This window comes from Lutra lutra, chromosome 9 (assembly GCF_902655055.1).
Source record: "Lutra lutra chromosome 9, mLutLut1.2, whole genome shotgun sequence".
NCBI lineage: Eukaryota > Metazoa > Chordata > Mammalia > Carnivora > Mustelidae > Lutra > Lutra lutra.
The window spans coordinates 129135392-129155652 of NC_062286.1; the positions used below are offsets into that span (position 1 = coordinate 129135392).

Genomic DNA, 20261 nt, shown 5'->3' on the forward strand with positions numbered 1-20261 from the left:
GGATGTGGACCAACCAAAACTCTGATATATGGTGGGTGCAAGTATAAAATGATACATTTGGGGAAAAGATCTGGCAGTTACTTAAAAAGTTAAACATTATCTATGACCTTTAACCATTCCTAACTATTTACACAACGGACAATAAGGTAAACAGCAACCGACTTCAAAATAGACTTGAAAGAATTCAGGTGTTGATCATCAGGAGAATGGATAAACTAAGGTATATTCTTACAATGTGAAACCACATAGCAATAAAGAGAAACGGCTGATACAAGCGAGAACACGGATGATTCTCAGAAACATTACTCCTGTGAAAGAACTCTTACACAAGAAAATACACGTTCTATATGATGGTTTCACTCACATGAACCTCTAGAACAGATTTTTTTTTTAAAAGATTTTATTTATTTGACAGATCACAAGCAGGCAGAGGCAAGCAGAGAGAGAGAGGGGGGAAACAGGCTCCCCGATAAGCAGAAAGCCCAAGGCGGGCCGATCCCAGGACCCTGGGATCATGACCCGAGCGTAAGGCAGAGGCTTTAACCCACTGAGCCACCCAGGCGCCCCTAGAACAGATTATTTTGTGCGGAAAAATCGATAGTGATCGCCTCTGGAAGGTAGGAGGGGCCAGGGATCAGGCTGACAATGGGCATTAACCAACTTTCTGGGGTTTTAGGAATGTTCTAAATCTTGATAGGAGTTTGGTTTACACAGGTGTATGCTTTTGTCAGACTCCGCGAACGTGCACTTTAGAGTTGCGCATTTCATTGTGTGTAAATTTTACACCAAAATGTAAACAAACATTAAGCTTTATTTAGTGACGTGCATGCCGAAATATTTAGGGGAGAAGTGTAATTATGTCCGCAATTTACCTTATGTTCTGATACCTTTATGTATCAGAACATAAGAGGAATTGAGGGACTTACAGACCACAATGTGATAAAGCCAGTATAGTAAAATGTTAATGGAGGAGTCTATGTGATGGGGAAATAGGTGTTCATATAACAGGTGTTCATTCTTCCAACTTTGCTGATGTTTGACATATTTCATGCTAAAGGGGCCAGTTACTTGGGGGTTTTACAGCAAAGCTCTGCACCCCATTTAGGACTGGGCAAATGGACACGCCTAGAAGCTGAGGAAGCCGCATACAAGAGCCCTGCCATGTGACCCTCCCGAAAGACTTTTTCAGTCTGTTTCCTCAACTATCACATAGGCACAGCGGCGGCGCTCTGTATTATTAAGCACATTCTAATGGACACGAATAGCCCAAAGTCGGGAGGGGGGTCCTCAATCCAGCTCCCAGTCGTGCCAGACGTCCCCCACCCTTCGCGCCCCCTCAAACCCACCAGCCCTGAAGGACCCAGCCCGGCCGCCTCTCTGGTAACCTGGCCCCGGTTTCCGGGATAACACCGGAAGTCATTTCTCTTACGTTCTTCCTATTGGAGACCGGCCTTCGTGGGGGCGGGCACCGCTGGGAGGCGGAAGCAGCCGTAGGCATGGCGGCGGCCTTGCCGCTGGCCGTGCTCGTGCTGCTGCTTCTGGGGTCGGAAGGCAGGGGCCCTGCAAAGCCCCCACGCGACACCCTGCGGGAGGAGCTTGTTATCACCCCGCTGCCGTCTGGGGACGTAGCCGCCACATTCCAGTTCCGCACACGGTGGGATTCCGATTTGCAGCGGGAAGAAGGTGAGAGGATGAGACTGGAGAAAGACAGCTGTGGCACCTGCTGGGAGGGGGCGTGGAGGCGGGATCCCGGGGGCGGAGCCTGGTCCCTGGGCGGGGGGAGTTCTGGCCCCTGAGCATGGGGCTGGATAAACTAGCTCTTTGGGGAAGATGGGATAGTTATTGAAGAACCTCATTGTACTGGTGGTGAAACTAAGGCCCGGAGAGGGGCACGGACTCCTCCAGACTGCTAGACCAGGTGCTCTTCCTCAGGTCTGGGCTGCCACTCCCATCCTTTAGTTAGAGCCCTTTGTCAACAACTCGGATGATGATGCTGTTGGCTTTTGCCATTTAGCCTGGGAGCTAGGCACAGAGCTAAGTTCTGTAAGAGGTTGTGAGGAAGAAGTTGGAGATGTAGACAGATAAAGGCACTTGGTCAAGATCACATCGCTAGTGAGTGGCAGTTTCGTCCTGCATTCAGATCTCTCCAGCCTCAGAGCTCGGGGTCTATTGCTGCATTGGGGTGGCTGAGAACCCGCCCTCCAGGGTCATCACTCACCTACTCCCCTTTTCCAGTGTCTCATTATAGGCTGTTTCCCAAAGCCCTGGGGCAGTTGATCTCCAAGTATTCTCTTCGAGAGCTTCACTTGTCATTCACACAAGGCTTCTGGAGGACTCGGTACTGGGGGCCACCTTTCCTGCAGGCCCCATCAGGTGCAGAACTCTGGGTCTGGTTCCAGGACACCGTCACTGAGTGAGTGCCCACCCTGAGTCCTGTTGCAGGCAATGGAGGGAATGTGGCAGTGGCCGGTGTTGTCATCCTGCCACTGCTCTTGGGGGACAGCAGTTCCAGCAGGCAGCAGTTCCTTGGGGGTAAAGGTGGCATCGGAAATAAGAAACGATATTACCATATTACTGAGTGGCATTCTTTACTTTAGTGTTTTTCACTTCCCTAACACTTCCAGACCTGAGGTAGCACATGGATGTATCTACAGAGACAGGTGACAGATGATTTGAAGCTTACTTGGATGTAAGGCAGTAGAAGTCTGTGGCAAACTGGATAACCTTTTTTTTTTTTAAAGATTTTATTTATTTATTTGACAGACAGAGATCACAAGTAGGCAGAGAGGCAGGCAGAGAGAGGGGGGGAAGCAGGCTCCCTGCTGAGCAGAGAGCCCGATGCGGGGCTCGATTCCAGGACTCTGGGATCATGACCTGAGCCGAAGGCAGAGGCTTAGCCCTCTGAGCCACCCAGGTGCCCACTGGATAACCTTTTAAAAGACATTCACATAATGATGATGATGATGATGATGGTACCATGAGGGCCAAACAAAACATCTGTGGGCTAGAATTGACCTACAGGATCCCAGATCTCGGCACTGGAGGACTAGCTTTTGTTTGGGAGAGGGACAGGTTTAGGTACCACTGCTGTACCACAATTTGCTCTTAATCCCACTATGAGAAATCTGTAGGACAAACATGATTTTAAAAGGGGGACATAATAGGGAGTGGTGGGGACTGTGGCAGGCTAGAGAGCTTGAGAGGACAGCTGTCACTCACCCCCAGTGGATTGTGGCCATCTGGGAATAGAGGCCTACTATCATCAGGTAACCTCATTTTCAAGAGATGCCAGAAATCTGGATCTTAGTGTGAAAATTGGCAAACTTAAATATCAGTCAGTAATTTCAAAATGTAAGAAAAGCGGCTTGGGTCAGTGTTGTCCTCACCACGGGAAACACAATTACAGCTTGTATAGAGCTTTCAAGCTTCAACTCTGCAGTCTTTACATGAGGCTTAGCTATTGGAGCAACTGAAAGCTCTGAACAGAGGGTTATCAAAAAACCCCAGGACAATGCTAAGATGATATCAAATGAGGTGCAAGCTGTGACTTCTAGATTTGCTGAGTCTTTCTTTTTTGCCTGAACTCTAACTCCTTTGTCCCCCTCCTCCCCAATGCTCCCCTCTGCCTGGTTATCACTGTCTCCCCTCAGCTCATAATTTCCTATAACATGGAGCTGGTGTTTAGAATTTTGATTTTATACTTTCTGTTCTTAATATGGAGAGCAAATCTGTTGTGATATTTTTCTTTCTAATTTAATTTGAGATTTTTGTAGGGTACTAGAATGGTTGTTTTCCCTTGTTCAGTGAGCCTTTATGGATGTAGGACTTCCCGCTCTGAGGGTAGAGGCAGGACTTACTTTCATGGCCAGGGTGTGTGTCTTTTTTGCCTAGCTGGCCACACCTCAGAGTGGATCAGCGGGCTGATCTAAGCCTCTGAAGATGTGGGCACTTTACGTGGTGTTGTGGGATATACATAAGTGACCCAGACTTGTTCCCTATCCCCAGGTTGCTCATAGCCTAGTTGAGGAGAAGAGATGCTTAGAACAAGAGGCTGCTGCTCCCTCGACATGTCCCAGGAGGGACCTCAGGAGAGGCTCAGATAGTCAGATGGCAGCACAGGAGGAGGCTGTGGGTGTGGAAGGCTGGAAAGTCTTTCTAGAGGAGGGAGCCTCTTTGACTGTGGGTGGAGAGGGGTGAGTACCGCATTGCCAGACAGGAGGAAGAATCGCCTGAGCAGAGACCTTTGGGGATGCCGGGATGTCCAGAAGAGAGTAAGGAGGAAGGGGTGGGTAGGGCGAGACCCAGGAGGCAGCTGAGCAGGACAGGGGGGGCACGGCAGCTGCATCAGCTAGCCAGTCTGTCAAGTGCAGGCTTGGAGGGAGGGAGCCCAGTGCCAGTGAGTGGGTTTGTGTCTCCATCCAGCGTGGATAAATCTTGGAAGGAGCTCAGTAATGTCCTCTCGGGGATCTTCTGCGCCTCTCTGAACTTCATCGATTCTACCAACACGGTCACTCCCACTGCCTCCTTCAAACCTCTGGGGCTGGCCAATGGTGAGATAGCCCTGTGGCCCTTTCCTTCTCCCTCTTACCCGAACATTTGCCTCCTTTTATCTTCAGCTTCCTCCTCCTTCAGCTGAGCCGGATCCTAAATCCCCTGGGTGTGAAGACCCCAGAGGAAGGCTTTCTGAGACCATGCTGTCTCTAACTTGCCTTCTCCCAAGGAGGGGAGGGGTGGAGGGGTCCCACCCCCAGCCAGCACCATTAGGGTGGTGGTACAGGAGAGCTGCATGGCGAGCAGGAGGGGGTCCTCCCCCACTGTCTTAGGAGTGTGGGTCCTGAATTATTGGGGCCACAGAGTCCACCCCAGACAGACTCGTGTCTCCCTCAGGCACTGATCATTCCTTCCTGCGCTATGCTGTGCTGCCGCGGGAGGTCGTCTGCACGGAGAACCTCACCCCCTGGAAGAAGCTCTTGCCCTGTAGCTCCAAGGTGAGCCCAGAGCGCTCTGAGCACCCGCTGCTTCCCTGCCTGACCTCCAGGCCCCTGCGCAAGTGTCCCACGGTGAGGGGCCCTGACTCTTCCTCTCTTCCTGCTTCCTCCAGGCAGGCCTGTCTGTGCTGCTGAAGGCTGACCGCTTGTTCCATACCAGCTACCACTCCCAGGCGGTGCACATCCGTCCTGTGTGCAGAGTAAGTCACAGGTGCCCTCAGGCGGCTCTGAGGGAACATGCCCATGAAGCACGTAGCCTGGTGTGTTTTGCGGGCCACGCCAGTAGCATTAGCCGGGATCCCGATTATTTGGGGCGTTGGCACACACCGTGGAAATGGAGTGGCTGCCTGGCAAGCGTTCAGTAAATCCGTGTCATGGGGCATCGTGGTGGAGGACAAAGCTGTGCGTGCAGCGGCCAGCCCAGTCACTCCGTGGGCATGACCTCGAGCACATCGTTTCATTTCCCTGAGCCTGATTTCGACATCTGTAAAGTGAGAATAACAGGAGTGCCAGTGCCTGTGGGTGGCGGTGGCAGTTTCTCCGGCTGGTGCACATCCCGCTGCTGGCACAGGGCCGCATGCTCAGTAGTGAACGGAAGCAAGTGGATGGGTGGGAGGGGACATGACAGACAAGGGACAAGACCAGGTAGGAGTCCCTGCAGCGGTGCGAGGGGCGTGGGGATGGGTGCGTCCCGACTGCTGCTGTCTGGCCCCTGTGGTAGAACACGCGCTGTACCAGCATCTCCTGGGAGCTGAGGCAGACCCTTTCCGTGGTGTACGATGCCTTCGTCACAGGACAGGGGAAGAAAGGTAGGCTGCCTCGGCAACTTGCTGGCTACCCCCTGTCACGGGTCCCGCCCTGTGTCTGCAGACCAGGCCTAGTCCTCAGCCCCACTCAACCCTCCTCTCCGCTCCTCAGACTGGTCCCTCTTCCGGATGTTCTCCCGAACCCTCACAGAGCCCTGTCCCCTGGCGTCAGAGAGCCGTGTCTATGTAGACATCACCAGCCACAACCAGGTACCCGCGTCTCCAGTCGCAGTCGTCCCCCTCCACCCAAGGCCAGTCTGCACCTCTGCTCACTTCGCAGCCCTGCCCTTGTGCCCCCAGGACAATGAGACGTTGGAGGTGAACCCGCCCCCAACCACCACATACCAGGACGTCACCCTCGGGACCCGGAAGACCTACGCCATCTACGACTTGCTTGACACAACCGTGATCAACAACTCCCGTAACCTCAACCTCCAGCTCAAGTGGCGGAGCCCTCCTGAGCATGGTGGGTGCTCATGGGCCAGCAGGGCCCTGGGCTACGGGGCGTTCCATCTCAGGGGAGACTCCTACCTTGGGATGCGAGGCATGTGGTTCGACCTAGGTCCTGAGTCGATGTCTTGATTCAAACTCCACATCTTCTAAGCTCTATGACCTTGGGCAGGTTCCTAACCTCACTGCCTCATCTAGAAAATGGGGACATAATTACCCAGCAGATTGGATGAGATTATTAACGCAAAACACAGAGTTTATTCACACATTCATTTAATTATTAGCAAATATTTTTTGAAGACTGAAGATACCCTGCATTCAGAAGACGTAATGTCTGTCGACTGAGGCAGGTCTGAAACAATTATCGCATTCAGTGTTCCCGAGGCCAAGTGCAGACTATCATGAGGGCACCTGGTTTGGGTTGGAGGGGCACAGGGCTCGGCATATACAGGTACTTAGTACAGAAGAGTGATTCTGTCATCTGTGGGCGGGGGAAGACAGGAATGATTCCAGGATACACGCTTCCCAGGTCTGGTGGCCACGCTCTTCCCCGTCGCCTCCTGTCACCTCCCTGGCTGTGAGATTCTGGATGTGACCAGGGAAGCGGGGACGAGGAGTGACCTTTCCTTTAGAAGCTCTTAATCGTGGACTCATCTTCACAGAGGCCCCTCCGGCGCCGTTCCTGCACGCCCAGCGATACGTGAGTGGCTATGGGCTGCAGAGCGGGGAGCTGAACACGCTTCTGTACAACACTCACCCGTACCGGGCCTTCCCTGTGCTGCTGCTGGACACCGTACCCTGGTATCTGCGGCTCTACGTGCATACCCTCACCATCACCTCCAAGGGCAAGGAGAACAAACCAAGTGAGATCCAAGGCCCGCAGCCGCCACCCCTCTCCTGCCCCGTCTTGTTCTCCCCCCAGGCCCCCCATTCTCAGGGCAGTAATTCCTCACGTACCTCAAAAAACCACATAGGCAGAATTTAGAAGAGTTTGAATTGTGGGGAGGGTTAGCCCTACTGTGCCAGACCTGGAAGTAATTTATAAAGCAGAGATAATTAAGACACACAGGACTGGGAGTTCTTTTATTTTTTTAAATATTTTATTTATTCATTTGACAGAGAGAGACCACAAGTAGGCAGAGCAACAGAGGGAGAGAGGGGGAAGCAGGCTCCCTGCTGAGCAGAGAGCCTGATGTGGGGCTTGATTTCAGGACCCTGGGATCATGACCTGAGCCAAAGGCACAGGCTTAACCCACTGAGCCACCCAGGTGCCACAGGACTGGGGGTTCTTAAGAGGACTTCGTGAGAGCAGTGATTTCCTGACTTTTTTATTTCTTTGCTCCTTCTTCCTTGGTGCCCCGGGTATGTCCTTTTGTGTGGATTCGTAGGCCTACAGTGGAGAATGGGTTAGCAGCAAGGAAAACAGTATCGGGAAACCAAAAAGATAAAGCTGGAGTAGATGGTTTTTGCCTCTTCGGGAGGGGTAAAGAGGCGTTGTTTTAAAAAATTTATTTTTATTTGCCACGTTTTTTCTGAAGAGGAGTTAGTATTTACTGCGTGCTTTCTGTCAGGTGGCAGGAATAGTGCTAAAACCATTGTGGTTTGGAGTGGAGGGAGACCTAACCCAGAATACTTGAAGAGGTTCTGGCACATTCCAAACACCCAGACTCGCCGTCCGTGACCACCCCTCTCGTTGCCTGTACTTTCCGACCTGGGCTGTTCTCCTTACCTTCAGCACCACTGTTTGCGTCCCCTTCAGAATCTTCTCGAACATTTACGCCTGTATTTTGTAGGCTTTTCTGGTTTGTTTTTTAACCTTTGGCTCTGGAAAGTGTCAAGCACACACCCACGTTGGGGAGCGTGACACATTCCCACACGGTCGGCTTCCGTCTCTCGCTCCCCCGCTCCGTGTGTCATCTCTGCCCTTGATTCATTTTCTCGGTTTTGTTACTTTTCTGCTGGAGTTTCTTTTGATCCTAGATGTCAGGTCCACCTTTCAGTGCTCCGGTCTACGTCTCTAACAGGGAGAGGGCCTCCCCAAAACCGCCCGTCCTTATCATGCCCACTCACCCCAGTGAACAGTAACACTTGATAGTTTATTTGAGTTAGAACTAAACAGGGTCCTCGTATTGCATTTGCTTATCTTGTTAATAGACTTCATTTTCTTAGGGCGGTTTTAGGTTTAGAGAAAACCGAACAGAAAGCACAGAGTTCTGTGTCCTCTTCCCTTTCCTGCCACTCAGATTCCCCAAGAACAACATCTTGCATTGGGCTGTTTGCTTTTAAGTCTCATAATCTATAGCAGCTCCCGCTCTCTCTCTCTTTTTGAATCTATTTGTGAAGAAACTTGGTAATTTGTTGTATGGAATGGAATGTTCTACACCCTGAATCTCTCCTTGGGCCTGTGGTTAACGGGCCCTTCTCTCCCCTGCATTTCTGAGGTGTTGGTGGTTAGATACAGAAACTTGATTAGATTCAGGTTCCACATTTTGGCCAGGAAACTTCCTGGTGGTTCTGTGAACTTCCCATTGCGCAACATGAGGCGCCTGATGCTGGGCACCCCAGTTTCTGTGATGGAAGGATTAACTGGGTTGAACATGCCCTTGGGACAGCTGCCCTTTCCCGAGACCCTGCTCCCCTCCCTGATCCTGCCTGGCTCCTGTGACCCAGAGCCTCAGGCCTCAAGGGGTAGGGACGAGGGTGTGTGACGGCCGCAGAAAGGGGTGGGTGACCCTTGTCTGTCCCCAGGTTACGTCCACTACCAGCCCGCGCAGGACCGGCTACAGCCACACCTCCTGGAGATGCTGATCCAGCTGCCGGCCAACTCGGCCACCAAGGTGTCCATTCAGTTTGAGCGGGCGCTGCTCAAGTGGACTGAGTACACCCCGGACCCCAACCACGGTTTCTATGTCAGGTGGGCTCCCCTCATAGTCTGCCCCCAGCCTCCCGGCCGCCCGCCATGCCGCTCGCCCCGATGAGGGAGCCACACACACCGATGCCGCTCTGCCTCTCCACAGCCCGTCTGTCCTCAGTGCCCTTGTGCCCAGCATGGTGGCAGCCAAGCCCGTGGACTGGGAGGAAAGCCCCCTCTTCAGGTCCCTGTAAGTGTGACCTCTGCCGCTGGTGTCGGGGTGGGCAGCCACGTGGGTGACCAGGTCAAGGCGGGGTGTTGCCCCTTCCAGAGCAACGTGCTGAGTTAACTCAATCCCAGTAAAAATCCTAGCGGTTTATAATATTTGTCCAGACTCTGGGAAATGATTCCGAAGTGGTTCTAGAAGAAGAAAGACGCAAGAAGAGCTGTACTTAGAGCCGGCACGTACTCATTGTTTCTCATCACGAATATTTCACTGAGCGCTTAGCGAATTCCAGGTTCTTCAGAGAGTACTGGGTGTACAAAAGGACACAGAACAGCTTTGCCCCTCTCCTGCTCGTGGGGCTGGAGGGGAGATTTTGGTCTAGGGTAATGGGGCCAGGGGTGCTGGGAAGTAATCTAGGGCCTTATCCAGGAGGGCTTCTCTGAGCAGACAGCCTCGAGGCAGAGACCAGAGGCGAAGGAAGAAGCAGTGAGCAAAGGCAGGGCCCCGTCCCTCCATTCAGCACAAGGCGGCTCGCCTTCGATCAGGTTCCCGTGTTGTCTCCTGTTTCTGTGTCGACCTGAGAGGTCTTTTGTCAAAAGGGTTTTGAGGCTGACAAGGCTTTGCCAAGGGAATGGGCCCGGTGCAGCTGGAGAGGCGACGGGGTGGGCTGGTGGGGGGAGCATCCTAGGCCTACCTTGCTCACCTCTCCTTCCTGACTCCCAGGTACCCGGTCTCCGACAGCTCTAGCTACTTCGTGCGCCTGTACACGGAGCCGCTGCTGGTGAACCTGCCCACGCCAGACTTCAGCATGCCCTACAACGTCATTTGCCTCACGTGCACTGTGGTGGCTGTGTGCTATGGCTCCTTCTACAATCTCCTCACCAGAACCTTCCACATCGAGGAGCCCAGCACAGGCGGCCTGGCCAAGCGGCTGGCCAACCTCATCCGGCGTGCCCGTGGTGTTCCCCCACTCTGAGATTTGCCCCCTGCACAGTGGGGCTGCTCTTGCTCCCTGGGGAGGGCTGCTGGTGGCCCCAAGGGCTCTTTCTGCCACTTGCTCTCTCCAGAGTTGGCTTGTAAACCAAACTGGCCCTGGCTGAGGCCGGGGCATAGCTGTGCTGTCCAGTTCAGTAGCCCTGAGCCAGGTGTGGCATTTGAATTTAAAGTAATTTAAAAATTCATTTCCTCTGCTATTCCAGCCATATTTCAAGTGCTCAGTAACCAAAATGCTTCGTGGCTGCTCTCTTGGACAGTGTGGACAAACGTTTCCATCACAGCAGAAAGCTCTAGGACAGCATTGACCCAGATATGCTGTGAAGAACTTGTATCTCTGTGGTATCTGGGACTTACCAGTTGTGGAATAAAAGCGGCTTCCTTGGTTCTTTGCCTCCTGTCCTTGAGGCCCAGGAAGAGGGAGCTAGGGCTCGTTTCCTGGGCACCTGCATAAGACTTCCTACACTGCCCCCCAAAACCCCAAAAGACAAAGCTCCTCTTCCTCCTGCTAAAAATTCCTTCTTCTCTCTTGCTTCCTCCTCACTGGTGATTCCCAGAGCTCCCTGGGTTTGGCCGGGAGCATTTATAGAAGTGTATCCATGACCATGACCATGAACCGTCCTCCTGCCTCTCAGGAGCCCTGGGAACCAGTGCCCTGTCACCAGGGGTAGAGCTGGGGAGGGGAAGAGCTTCATGTGTTGGTTTTCTGTGTTGTGCCCTGGAATCCCCTGAGATGCTTGTGAAAATAATGCAGATTTCTGGGGTCTAGAGCCTGTGAATTCAGTTGGTCTGAGTGTAGCCCAGACTTGGAATTTCTGTCAGGCTTTTCATGAGCTTGTGTTCTGGGTGGTTCCTTAGACCTCCCACAGGCGTTGAAGCCAGGTCCACTGGATCAAGGCCTGCCCCTGCCCACCTCCCCTTCTGGTTATAGTACCCTGGATTCCTGTGGTAGGTCCTTAGGCAGATGCCCCTCCCCACCCACATCTTCTGTTTCTGCCTCTGGCACACTTGGCATTAAGTGTAATAAGTATTTGCCATCTGCCCGTCCCTTTCCCAACTCTCCCATCATAACGGTTTGGCTTAGAATGCCCTGTTCCCCCAACCAGAGACTGTCCTCTACTGTCTGGTTCACTCTTAAAGCCACTCTTAGAAACCAGAGAGTTGGTTCCTCCAGGAAGTCTTCCCTGATACACCAAGCTGCTGTAGGTGCCCCTTCCCTCTGTTCCCAGAGCTCCCTGGACTTAATCTTTACAGGTTCCTTTCATCCTCGTTGTTCTTGTTCTTTAACTTCCATTGAACTCTAAGCTCCCTGGAGGCACAGGGGCTGTCTTCCGTCTGGACCAGATCCAGCTCAGGACATTATGTATGTATGACTGGGTATAGGCTATTCTGGCCTGGGATCTGGAGTTCAAGGGTAGGAATGGGAAGGGCAGGGGCACCAAGAAACCCCACGAGTATGAGGGCAGAGTCTTAAGCACGATAGTACTGGCAACGTCCTCACAGCCAGCATAAATGGGATTGGTAGGTCGCCTCTGAGGGTTTTCCAAGAGCTCCCAGGACGTATGAGGGACGTGTGTGTAGGAAGGAGGTGATGAGTTCATCTAGCCCACAGGCAAAGGCAACTTGGTCAAGATGCTTTCTCTTGAGTTTCTTCCAGGCACAAATAGGCAGGGTGTAAATGAGGAGCATGCGGTGGGTGGGTGGATATCCGAGGCTCCCGCACGGAGCGGGATGCCTGCCACGTCCAGAGAGCATGGAGTTGTGGCCTGCCTGTGCCTTATACCCCCAGCTGGGCGGGCACTGGGGCCACCTCCGCTGCCACGACGTATGTCATACATCATACGTAATCTGTGCACTGGCAACACCATGTCTCGTGCCCCTCCCTGAATTCCAGATCCATTTACCCCACTGCCTGCCTGCCAGCTGCACTGGGACATCTAATGAACGTCTAGCTTTAGTATCTCCCAAGCCAAGCATATGCACCCTCTCCCCTACTATCCCCAACACACGCATGGGTGGTCGGCCATCATCCTGGTCGTCCAGGCCAAAAACCCTAGAGCCATTCTTGATGCTTCGCTTACCTGTTCGCTCACCTTCGCTCACCTGGCTTGCTCTGTTAACAGCTCTGCTCTACCTTCAAAGTAAATCCAGAAGCTGGCTCCTCTCTCACCACCCCCCTCCTGTGCCATCTATGGATGAGGTCTTCCTGGCCACACCTGTTTAAATCACCGTGCCCCCTACGACGAGCACCCTCCTTTGCCCTTCTCTTTTCCTCCATGGCTCTCACCACCAACATGCAACATGTCTTTCTTATCTTGATTATTCATTATTAAGCTCCATAAGGACGAAGATTTTTGTCTTTTGTGGCTTCAGTGTCTGTAACAGAGCCTGGTATGCGGTCTGCATTCCAGTAATTGCCGAGGGAACAAGTGCATGAATGTACCAGTATCACGCAGTACTTTCACTGCTAAGCAAGCCAGGTCACCCAAGCATCAGGGTTCTAAGCCCTGAACTTCTTGCTGTGCCTGCACCAGGACCATTTTCCCTAGTCCATGCACTCAGGGCCTGGGCATTTCCAGGGGGAGGGCCAGAGGTGCTGAAGGCCAGGCCAGTCAGGGCCCCTGGGCATTGTGAGGTCTGTTTTCCCCTCACACGGCTGTCTGTGGAGCTGCCGTGGGCATAGCACCAGGGGTAGAAAAGGGAACTTCTGTCCTCTGAGGGCTCACTCAGGAAAAGCAGTGAGTGAGTAGATGAAGGAGATTTGCACAAGCAAAACTGCCCAGAAGTACTAGTCTCCTTTCCCATTTTTCCTTCAACACCAGGGACAGTTCCTTGTGACCAACTATCACTGTTATTCTCACTCAGTCACTGCACATGGATCAGGAGAGTTCTGGGACACGGCAGGGCTGGTCCTCTCGGAAGAAGGCTGGGAGACAGCTGGCTTGGGAGTCAGGCAGGCTTTGGCAACAGCTGCCCGAAGAGGTTTACTGCCTGCCTGCCTGGTGCGTTCAGAGGGCTCAGGGAGGAGCAGTGGGGCACCCAGGTCCAAACCCCCTTTCTCATCCCCCGTGACCAGGATCTGGAGAGGTGGCAGGGAGGCCTCAGCCTTGTGGACCCACAGTGGGACAGGCATGTTGTTCACACACTGAGAACTGGGTTGAGAGATGGAGCCCCCCATCCTGAGCTAGGGGTGCTGGGAAGCGGGAGAAGAAGGCAAAGTTAATCAGCCTTGCATTTTCTGGCTTCCCTGCCTCAGCGCCTGCTCTTCCCTTTCATGCCCCCCTGCCTCTGTCCCTGACCACGAGCTCCTTCCATGAACGCTTTTGTGACCATTCTCACTTCCTCACTGAGGCTGTATGCTCATTCATTCATTCATTCACTCACTCACCTAACCTCTGACCTGTCTGTCTGGCACTTCTATTATCCATCTGTCTACTCATTCAGCAAATACGTGTCAGGTATCTGTCCTGTGCCCAGTACTCCTCTAGGCACTAGTGAACAAGAAAGGAAATCCCTGCCTTGTGGTGCTTACAGTTTAGCTAGGGAGACAGACAAAAGCTTGGCTGCACTAAAAGGTATATAGTGTAATCCCAGGATGTCCTCGTAGCACTATGGCCCCAAAGAAAAGGAAAGCAGTGGGAACAGGAAATGGATGGTCAAGACCTCTAAGAAGGTGAAGAATGATCAGGGATCCAAGCAGAGTGAAGGAGAAAATCACATGAAATCCAGTGAAAGAGCAAGAGCAACCACCGTGTGGCAAGAGCTCACTGAGTGTGTCTGCAAAACAAGGAAGTCCCAGTAGCTGGAGCTGGGGATGGGGTGGGGTTGGGGTGAGTTTGCACAGGTTGGCCGGGGCAGGAGGAAGAGAGCCATGGAGGCGAGGACACTATCAGATTTGCATTTGCTTATTTGCTTATGTACTTTTCTGGCCTTCTGATGCATGTTAGGTTAATAATTCTTGCTTCATCATTCTCTCATCATTGGTCCGCGTGTGGCCTGTTTTGTGTGTTACTTACCTGCTCATGCATATATTTTGGTGCTGTAAGGACCCAGGAACCTACCCTCCAACAGGAAAGCTAGCACGTGGTAGCAAAGGATTTGCTGTTTAAAGGATCACTCTGGCTGCTGTGAAGAGAACAGACTGTGGGAGGTCAGAACGGACACTGGGAGGCCAGCAAGGAGGTGAGTATCAGGAAGAGCAGCCTGGACTGATCCCAGCAGAAGGGGAGAAGGTGGTTGAGTCTGGGACAGACCGTTGGATTGGGTGTGGCTTCATGTGGTTTCTACGAACCCATGCAGTCAAGAATGAAGTCGCAAATTATTGATTCATTCAGTGCTTGCTGGTTAACTGCTTACTATATGTTAAGTTCTTTACAAAACATGCATTCCACACAGTCCCTGCGCTGCTCACGGCCCAGAGGCAGAGATAAAAAAAACACACTTAAAACACTTTGGAATAAGTGCTGCGATCCAGAAAACCCAGGGAAAGGAGAGAAAAGCATGGTTAATATGACTTGCACAAAGGTGCTCAGTTACTGTCCCATCTCATGACGATCTGAGCAACTGATTAAATTCTTGAGTCGCGTACGTATTTATACTTTTTACTTTAAAATTATTTGTAATAATCGTATTTTTTAAATATCTACATTTTAGAGCATAGACACAACTTCAAATACCAGTCAAAGGCTGTCCTCAATTAGTCTTCCAGACCTCAATCTCTCAGATAGTTAAGAACATGAAAGAGATTGGGGAAATTAAAGGGGAAACATACCTTTTCTCTCAAATAGATATATTTTTGGGACAGGCACACCGAGGACACAAATGACATCACCAAAGACAGGGGTCTAGTCTGGGAATCCCAGGTTCTGGATTTTAGTATTGCTGTTTGGTCCTGAGCAGCAGTGTCTCTTTCAAGGAAGGGGACGTGGCTGGACTACACGTAGGGCAGCAGGAGAAGGTTGTGGGGGAGGTGGCAGCGATGGTCAGGGCAGAAGCCATCCAGCATTCCAAAAATTATGTAACAACAGAATATTCTTTTTTTTCTAAAATATTTTGGAAATCCTGACAGAGGCTGCCACAGGGATGAACCTTGAAAATATTACACTGACTAGAATAAGCCAGGCACCAAAGGACAACTACTGTATGGTTCCTCTCATATGAGGTACCTGGAGTAGTCAGTTAATTGACACAGAAGGTAGAATGGCCATGGCATGGGCCTGGGGAAGGGGATGGGGAAGGGGAGTTAGTTCTAATGGGCACAAAGTTTCAGTTTAGGAAGCTGAAAATGTTCTGGAACTGGATGGTCACGATGCTTGCACCACAATGTGAGTATAATTAAGACCACTCATATACTTAGAAAGGGGCAAAATGGTGCTTTTTTGTTTGTTTGTTTTTGAATATTTTATTTATTTATTTGACAGAGACATGGCAAGAGAGGGAACACAAGCAGGGGGAGCAGGAGAGAGAGAAGCAGGCTTCCCTCCGAGCAGGGAGCCCAATGCAGGCCTCGAGCCCAGAACCCTGGGATCATGACCTGAGCCAAAGGCAGACACTTAATGACTGAGGTACTCAGCTGCCCTGAAATGGTGCATTTTATGTTGTATATATTTTACCACAATTAAAAGAATATATAAAATCCTCATTTTTCTGAGATCCCTCTGCATGGAGGGAAATTCCCACCTGGGTGACCAAGATTCCCTGACTTTCTAGCCCTTTCCACCCTCTAGGATATATCTCCTGCTGGACAGGAAGAGTAGTAGACCTATTAGCAAAGCCCTAGGCAGCAAGGAACAAGTGGCCGGGCTTTGGATGCAGACGTGCAAGGTCCCCAAATTTGCATTCAGTCTGGCTTCCATGCCTCCCTGGTGTTAGGAAACTTGTGTCCTTTGTCCTCAACCACCTCCCCCTTCTTCTTCCCCCTCTTCTTCTTCCTCTTCTTCTTCTCATTCTCCTCCTCCTCCTTCTTCTAATATTATTAAAATTTATTTTATTGAGAAAGAGAGAGCACACAGAAACAGGGAAGGAGCAGAGGGAGAGGGAGTTAATCTCAGCTGACTTCATGCTGAGCGCAGAGCCCAATGCAGGGCTCGATCTCCCTGAACTCATGACCTGAGCCAAAACCAAGAGTTGGGCACTTAACCAATTGAGCCACCCAGCCACCCCGGTCCTTAGTCTTCTTCTGAGAGCACAGGACAATGAGGGCCTAAGGGGGTGGGGGTGAGGCAGGTTTGGTCACCCTTGAGAGCTGAGGTGGTTGTGAGCAATTCATGAGGACAGGCCCAGGACCCTCATAGGAAAGTTTCAGGCCACACCAACTTTGAATGTTTTATTGATCCAGGCCTGGAGGATAACAGGATGGGTTCCAAGCAGGAACCAAGCCCAGGAAGGGAGGCCCAGTAGCTTTCAGACAAGGCTGGGAGGATGCAGACATGGTCTTCAGCTGTCCTTTACCTCGTCTCTGTAATGGAGATGGCAGTCAGTTTCTTTCTTGGCCGGCATATTGGTGACCTAGGGCCAGAGCCATCAGCTGAACTCTTTAGCCGGCGCCTTCAACAAACACCATCCCAGGAGCCTCCTCCGCTCTCTCACCTCCCACCTTGATCACCGCCACCAACCCCATCATTTCCGTCAACACCATCATCCCCTTGAAGTTTACACAACTATCTTCCTCATGGCCAACACCACCACTTACATGAAAAGCCTCACTCCTCACCGAAACTGCTTTCATCTTCACCCTCCAAACCACCATCAACCACATCCTTGCTGTCTCCTCCCCAGCACCCCCATTGCCAAACACGCAGGCGCCTCTCGGTGATGCATCTGATTATTTCCGTCCCCATCACCTCGCACAGTACCATCATCAGGACATCACCACCATCCTCCACCACGCCGTCTCCCTTCCCGCGAACACCCCCTGCCCCAGTCACCAGCGTTGCTTCTCCTGTTTCTACAAGAGGACTCACCAGGGGGCTTACAGATCCTCACGCAGATCTCTGTGGTCTCAAAATTGTTGGCATTGCCCTGACAGCCACTGTAGGTAAAACGCTCACACTCACTGGACGTGTCGTTGTAGAAGTACCGGTAGAAGAGGCCTCTGCAGGGACCCCTCACTGGGGGGAGCTGGCACAGGGCAGGCAGAATTTGGGATAGCTCCCAGGGAGCCCCTTTCTTGAGATGGGCTGCAGGGGTGAGGAAGGACATGTATTGTCACTTAGGTGTCCTTTGAAGGAACTGACACAGGCTGTTAGTTTTTTTGTGTTTAGAAGCACACCTTCTACACCAAGCACTGTGCTAGTGCTTGCCATTTTTTTTGCATGCTTTAAATGACTTTCCGGAGTGGACATTACTGTCCCTCCCCCACAAATGAAGAAACAGTTTCAGAGAGGTTTGGTCATCTTCCAAAACTCCTAAAACCAATCATTGAGGCCTGGGGTTTAAACCCAGTTCCGATTTCATGTCCCAAACTCTGCCTGCTACAGTTTCTTATAACCCAACTCAAGATAGTTGAGGTAGCTTTGTTTATGATTGCAAAAAAGCATATAATTTGGAAAAGATATCGACGTTCATCAACGGGGAATTGATAGGTTACATACAGTCATTGATACGCATAGTGCTGATCAAATGGAGGGAGGTTCATAATTTTGTGGAACAAAAATCAAATTTCAAAAGACAGGATCTAGAATGGTCCTGTTGATGTAAAATAAATCTATAAACCCATGTAGTGATGACTAGAAGGTGGTTCACCTCTATATTTGTAGTAATTTTCCTGCGTGGTGTAATTTCAAATGATTTTTATGTTCTAATTATTTTTAGTGTCATTTAAATGTCAATGAACAAGTATCACTTTTTATAACTAGGAAAAAGATATTTACAGTAAAAAATCTTCAGTATCCATGAATAATGAAAAAATAAAGAAATGGATATATTTTACCGAAACATCTGTTATTTTAACTCCTTTCACATCTGGCTCTGGTTATCACAAGTGATTTATCCGACACGTGTACACACAGACACAGAAACACACACACACACATACCCTTACCTACTAATTGGCTATGGATCCCAATGTATCCTTTCATGGGGTACAGTACACCCTGCCTTGATATGTACACTCCCTGACAAAGATAGCATCCCTCAGACAATGAGTTCATGGTCAACTCTGCTCCATGGTACCATTTTATGGGAATCTTCAATTGATAGGACATGCTGCGTTTCCTGGGAGAACCCTAAGCTAGAATTCTAGAAAGGGAATTCAAGGTCTTTCATTAGGGCAGCAATTCTCAATCTTCATGGAACATTAGAATCCTCTTCAATGCCCAGGTTTTAATTAAATTAAATCAGATTCTGGGAATGTGGGACCCAGGTAGCCCCCAGGTGACTCCAGAGTACAGCCAAGTTTCAGAATCTGACCTCCTTTTTAAAGCAGTATGAAGATTTATTTTTCTCATAAGAATCCAGGGAGTAGGATTCTGGAGAGAAGGATTATTTGGGAAAAAGGGAAGAAGAAGAAGAAGAAGAAGAAGAAGAAGAAGAAGAAGAAGAAGAAGAAGAAGAAGAAGAAGAAGAAGAAGAAGAAGAAGAAGAAGAAGAAGAAGAAGAAGAAGAAGAATGATTATTTGGGCTCTGTAAAATAGGGGACCCACTTTTAACTTCACACATTTCCATATTGTTTGTCTTTTTAAGACCAACGCATGTATTGCTTTGTAATAAAAATTAAATTTGGTGAGGATTGAATTCAATCAAATAGACTTCTGTGAGGTCTGACCCCAGATAGACAAGCCTCTTCCCGAGCCTAGGCCTTGGTTTCCATCTGAGGTGGAAGTGACCAGGTTGCCCTGTGGAGCCAGCCTCCCCAACCTATACCTCCCTTACCCCAGTCACAGGCTGTGGATCTCAGGGATCCTCTACTTAACCTCTCAGCTCACCTGAGCTGGTGATGTTCACCAGGCAGAAGAGGATGCAGAAGACAAGGAGCGGTCTGAACTTCATGGTGCCAGTAGCTGAGTTTTCTAGGGTCTGGCCAAAGGCTAAAGTTATACCTGCAGCTGAAGCAGAAGGGCCCTATTCCTCTGAGTTGAGAGAAGTACCTGGCCTTTCATTACCTGGAAGAGGAAGCACCTTGGGCAAGGAGTGTGGGCCCAGAGGAAGTGGGTGTCTACCTGGAGGCCTTGCAGCTTGGCTTGAAGGGCTTCTTGGAGGCTACTGGGCAAGTGCCCTAAGTCAGTGTTTTTGCAGCATATGGAATGCCAGTCCCTAGCCTCATCTACTTCTGTGACCTTGGACTGGTGACCTCAGTCACCTAAAGTGACTTTAGGAGGCCTCAGTTTCCCTATCTGTAAAATAAGTGGGTTGGACAACACAGTCGCTAAGAAACCAACTTAGCTGTTTTCCATTCTGTTATTACTGGTTCCCATCCAGATCCTTCCAGCTAGTTGTCTCGACATCCCAGGAGAGAAAACATAGCTCTTTGTTCACTGCTTTATTTATTTAATTTAGAAACAATGAGTTTATTGTTTTATATAAATCAACGTACTTATTTTTAAAATATCAAGCTATAGTGAGTGGTAAAAAGAAGCAAATCCCTCCCCAAATTCTACTATAGTCCTGTGCAACAGAAATATAATGAAATACATTCCAGTATAATTTTCTAGTATCTGCATTTAAAAAAGTAAAAAGAAGAGGTAAGACTAGTTTTTTTTAAAAATCTTTATTTATTTTAGAGAGACAGAGTGTGTAGGGGGAAGGGCAGAGGGAGAGAGAGAGAATTTCAAGCAGATTCCTCACTGAGCACAGAGCCTGATGTGGGGCTTGATCTCATGACCCTGAGATCACAGCCTGAGCCAAAATCATAAGTCAGATGCTCAACCAACTGAACCACCCAGGCACCCAAAGACTACTTTTAATAATACTTAATTTAACTTAACATATCCAAAATATTGCCATTGCAA

General features: G+C 50.3%; 2 protein-coding genes across 3 annotated transcripts; one reads left to right on the forward strand and one right to left on the reverse strand.

Moving 5' to 3' along the window:
* Window positions 1-1460: 1460 nt before the first annotated feature.
* On the forward strand, window positions 1461-10702 carry PIGT (phosphatidylinositol glycan anchor biosynthesis class T). 2 transcript variants are annotated; one of them, XM_047745824.1, is made up of 12 exons: window positions 1461-1683; window positions 2236-2413; window positions 4423-4550; window positions 4888-4988; window positions 5102-5188; window positions 5710-5797; window positions 5907-6004; window positions 6095-6260; window positions 6907-7107; window positions 8993-9158; window positions 9262-9345; window positions 10045-10702. In XM_047745824.1, the coding sequence occupies exons 1-12, from the start codon at window positions 1497-1499 to the stop codon at window positions 10295-10297; spliced, it is 1737 nt and encodes a 578-aa protein (XP_047601780.1). In that variant the 5' UTR covers window positions 1461-1496; the 3' UTR covers window positions 10298-10702. The 2 variants fall into 2 exon arrangements, with proteins under 2 accessions (XP_047601780.1, XP_047601781.1); XM_047745825.1 differs by lacking the exons at window positions 2236-2413; window positions 4423-4550.
* A 5779-nt stretch (window positions 10703-16481) lies between these two features.
* On the reverse strand, window positions 16482-19302 carry SPINT3 (serine peptidase inhibitor, Kunitz type 3). The gene is made up of 3 exons (XM_047746981.1): window positions 19239-19302; window positions 17241-17492; window positions 16482-16492 (listed from the first exon to the last, which is right to left on the reverse strand). Exons 1-3 carry the CDS (start codon window positions 19300-19302, stop codon window positions 16482-16484), a joined length of 327 nt encoding a protein of 108 aa, XP_047602937.1.
* Window positions 19303-20261: the final 959 nt, after the last annotated feature.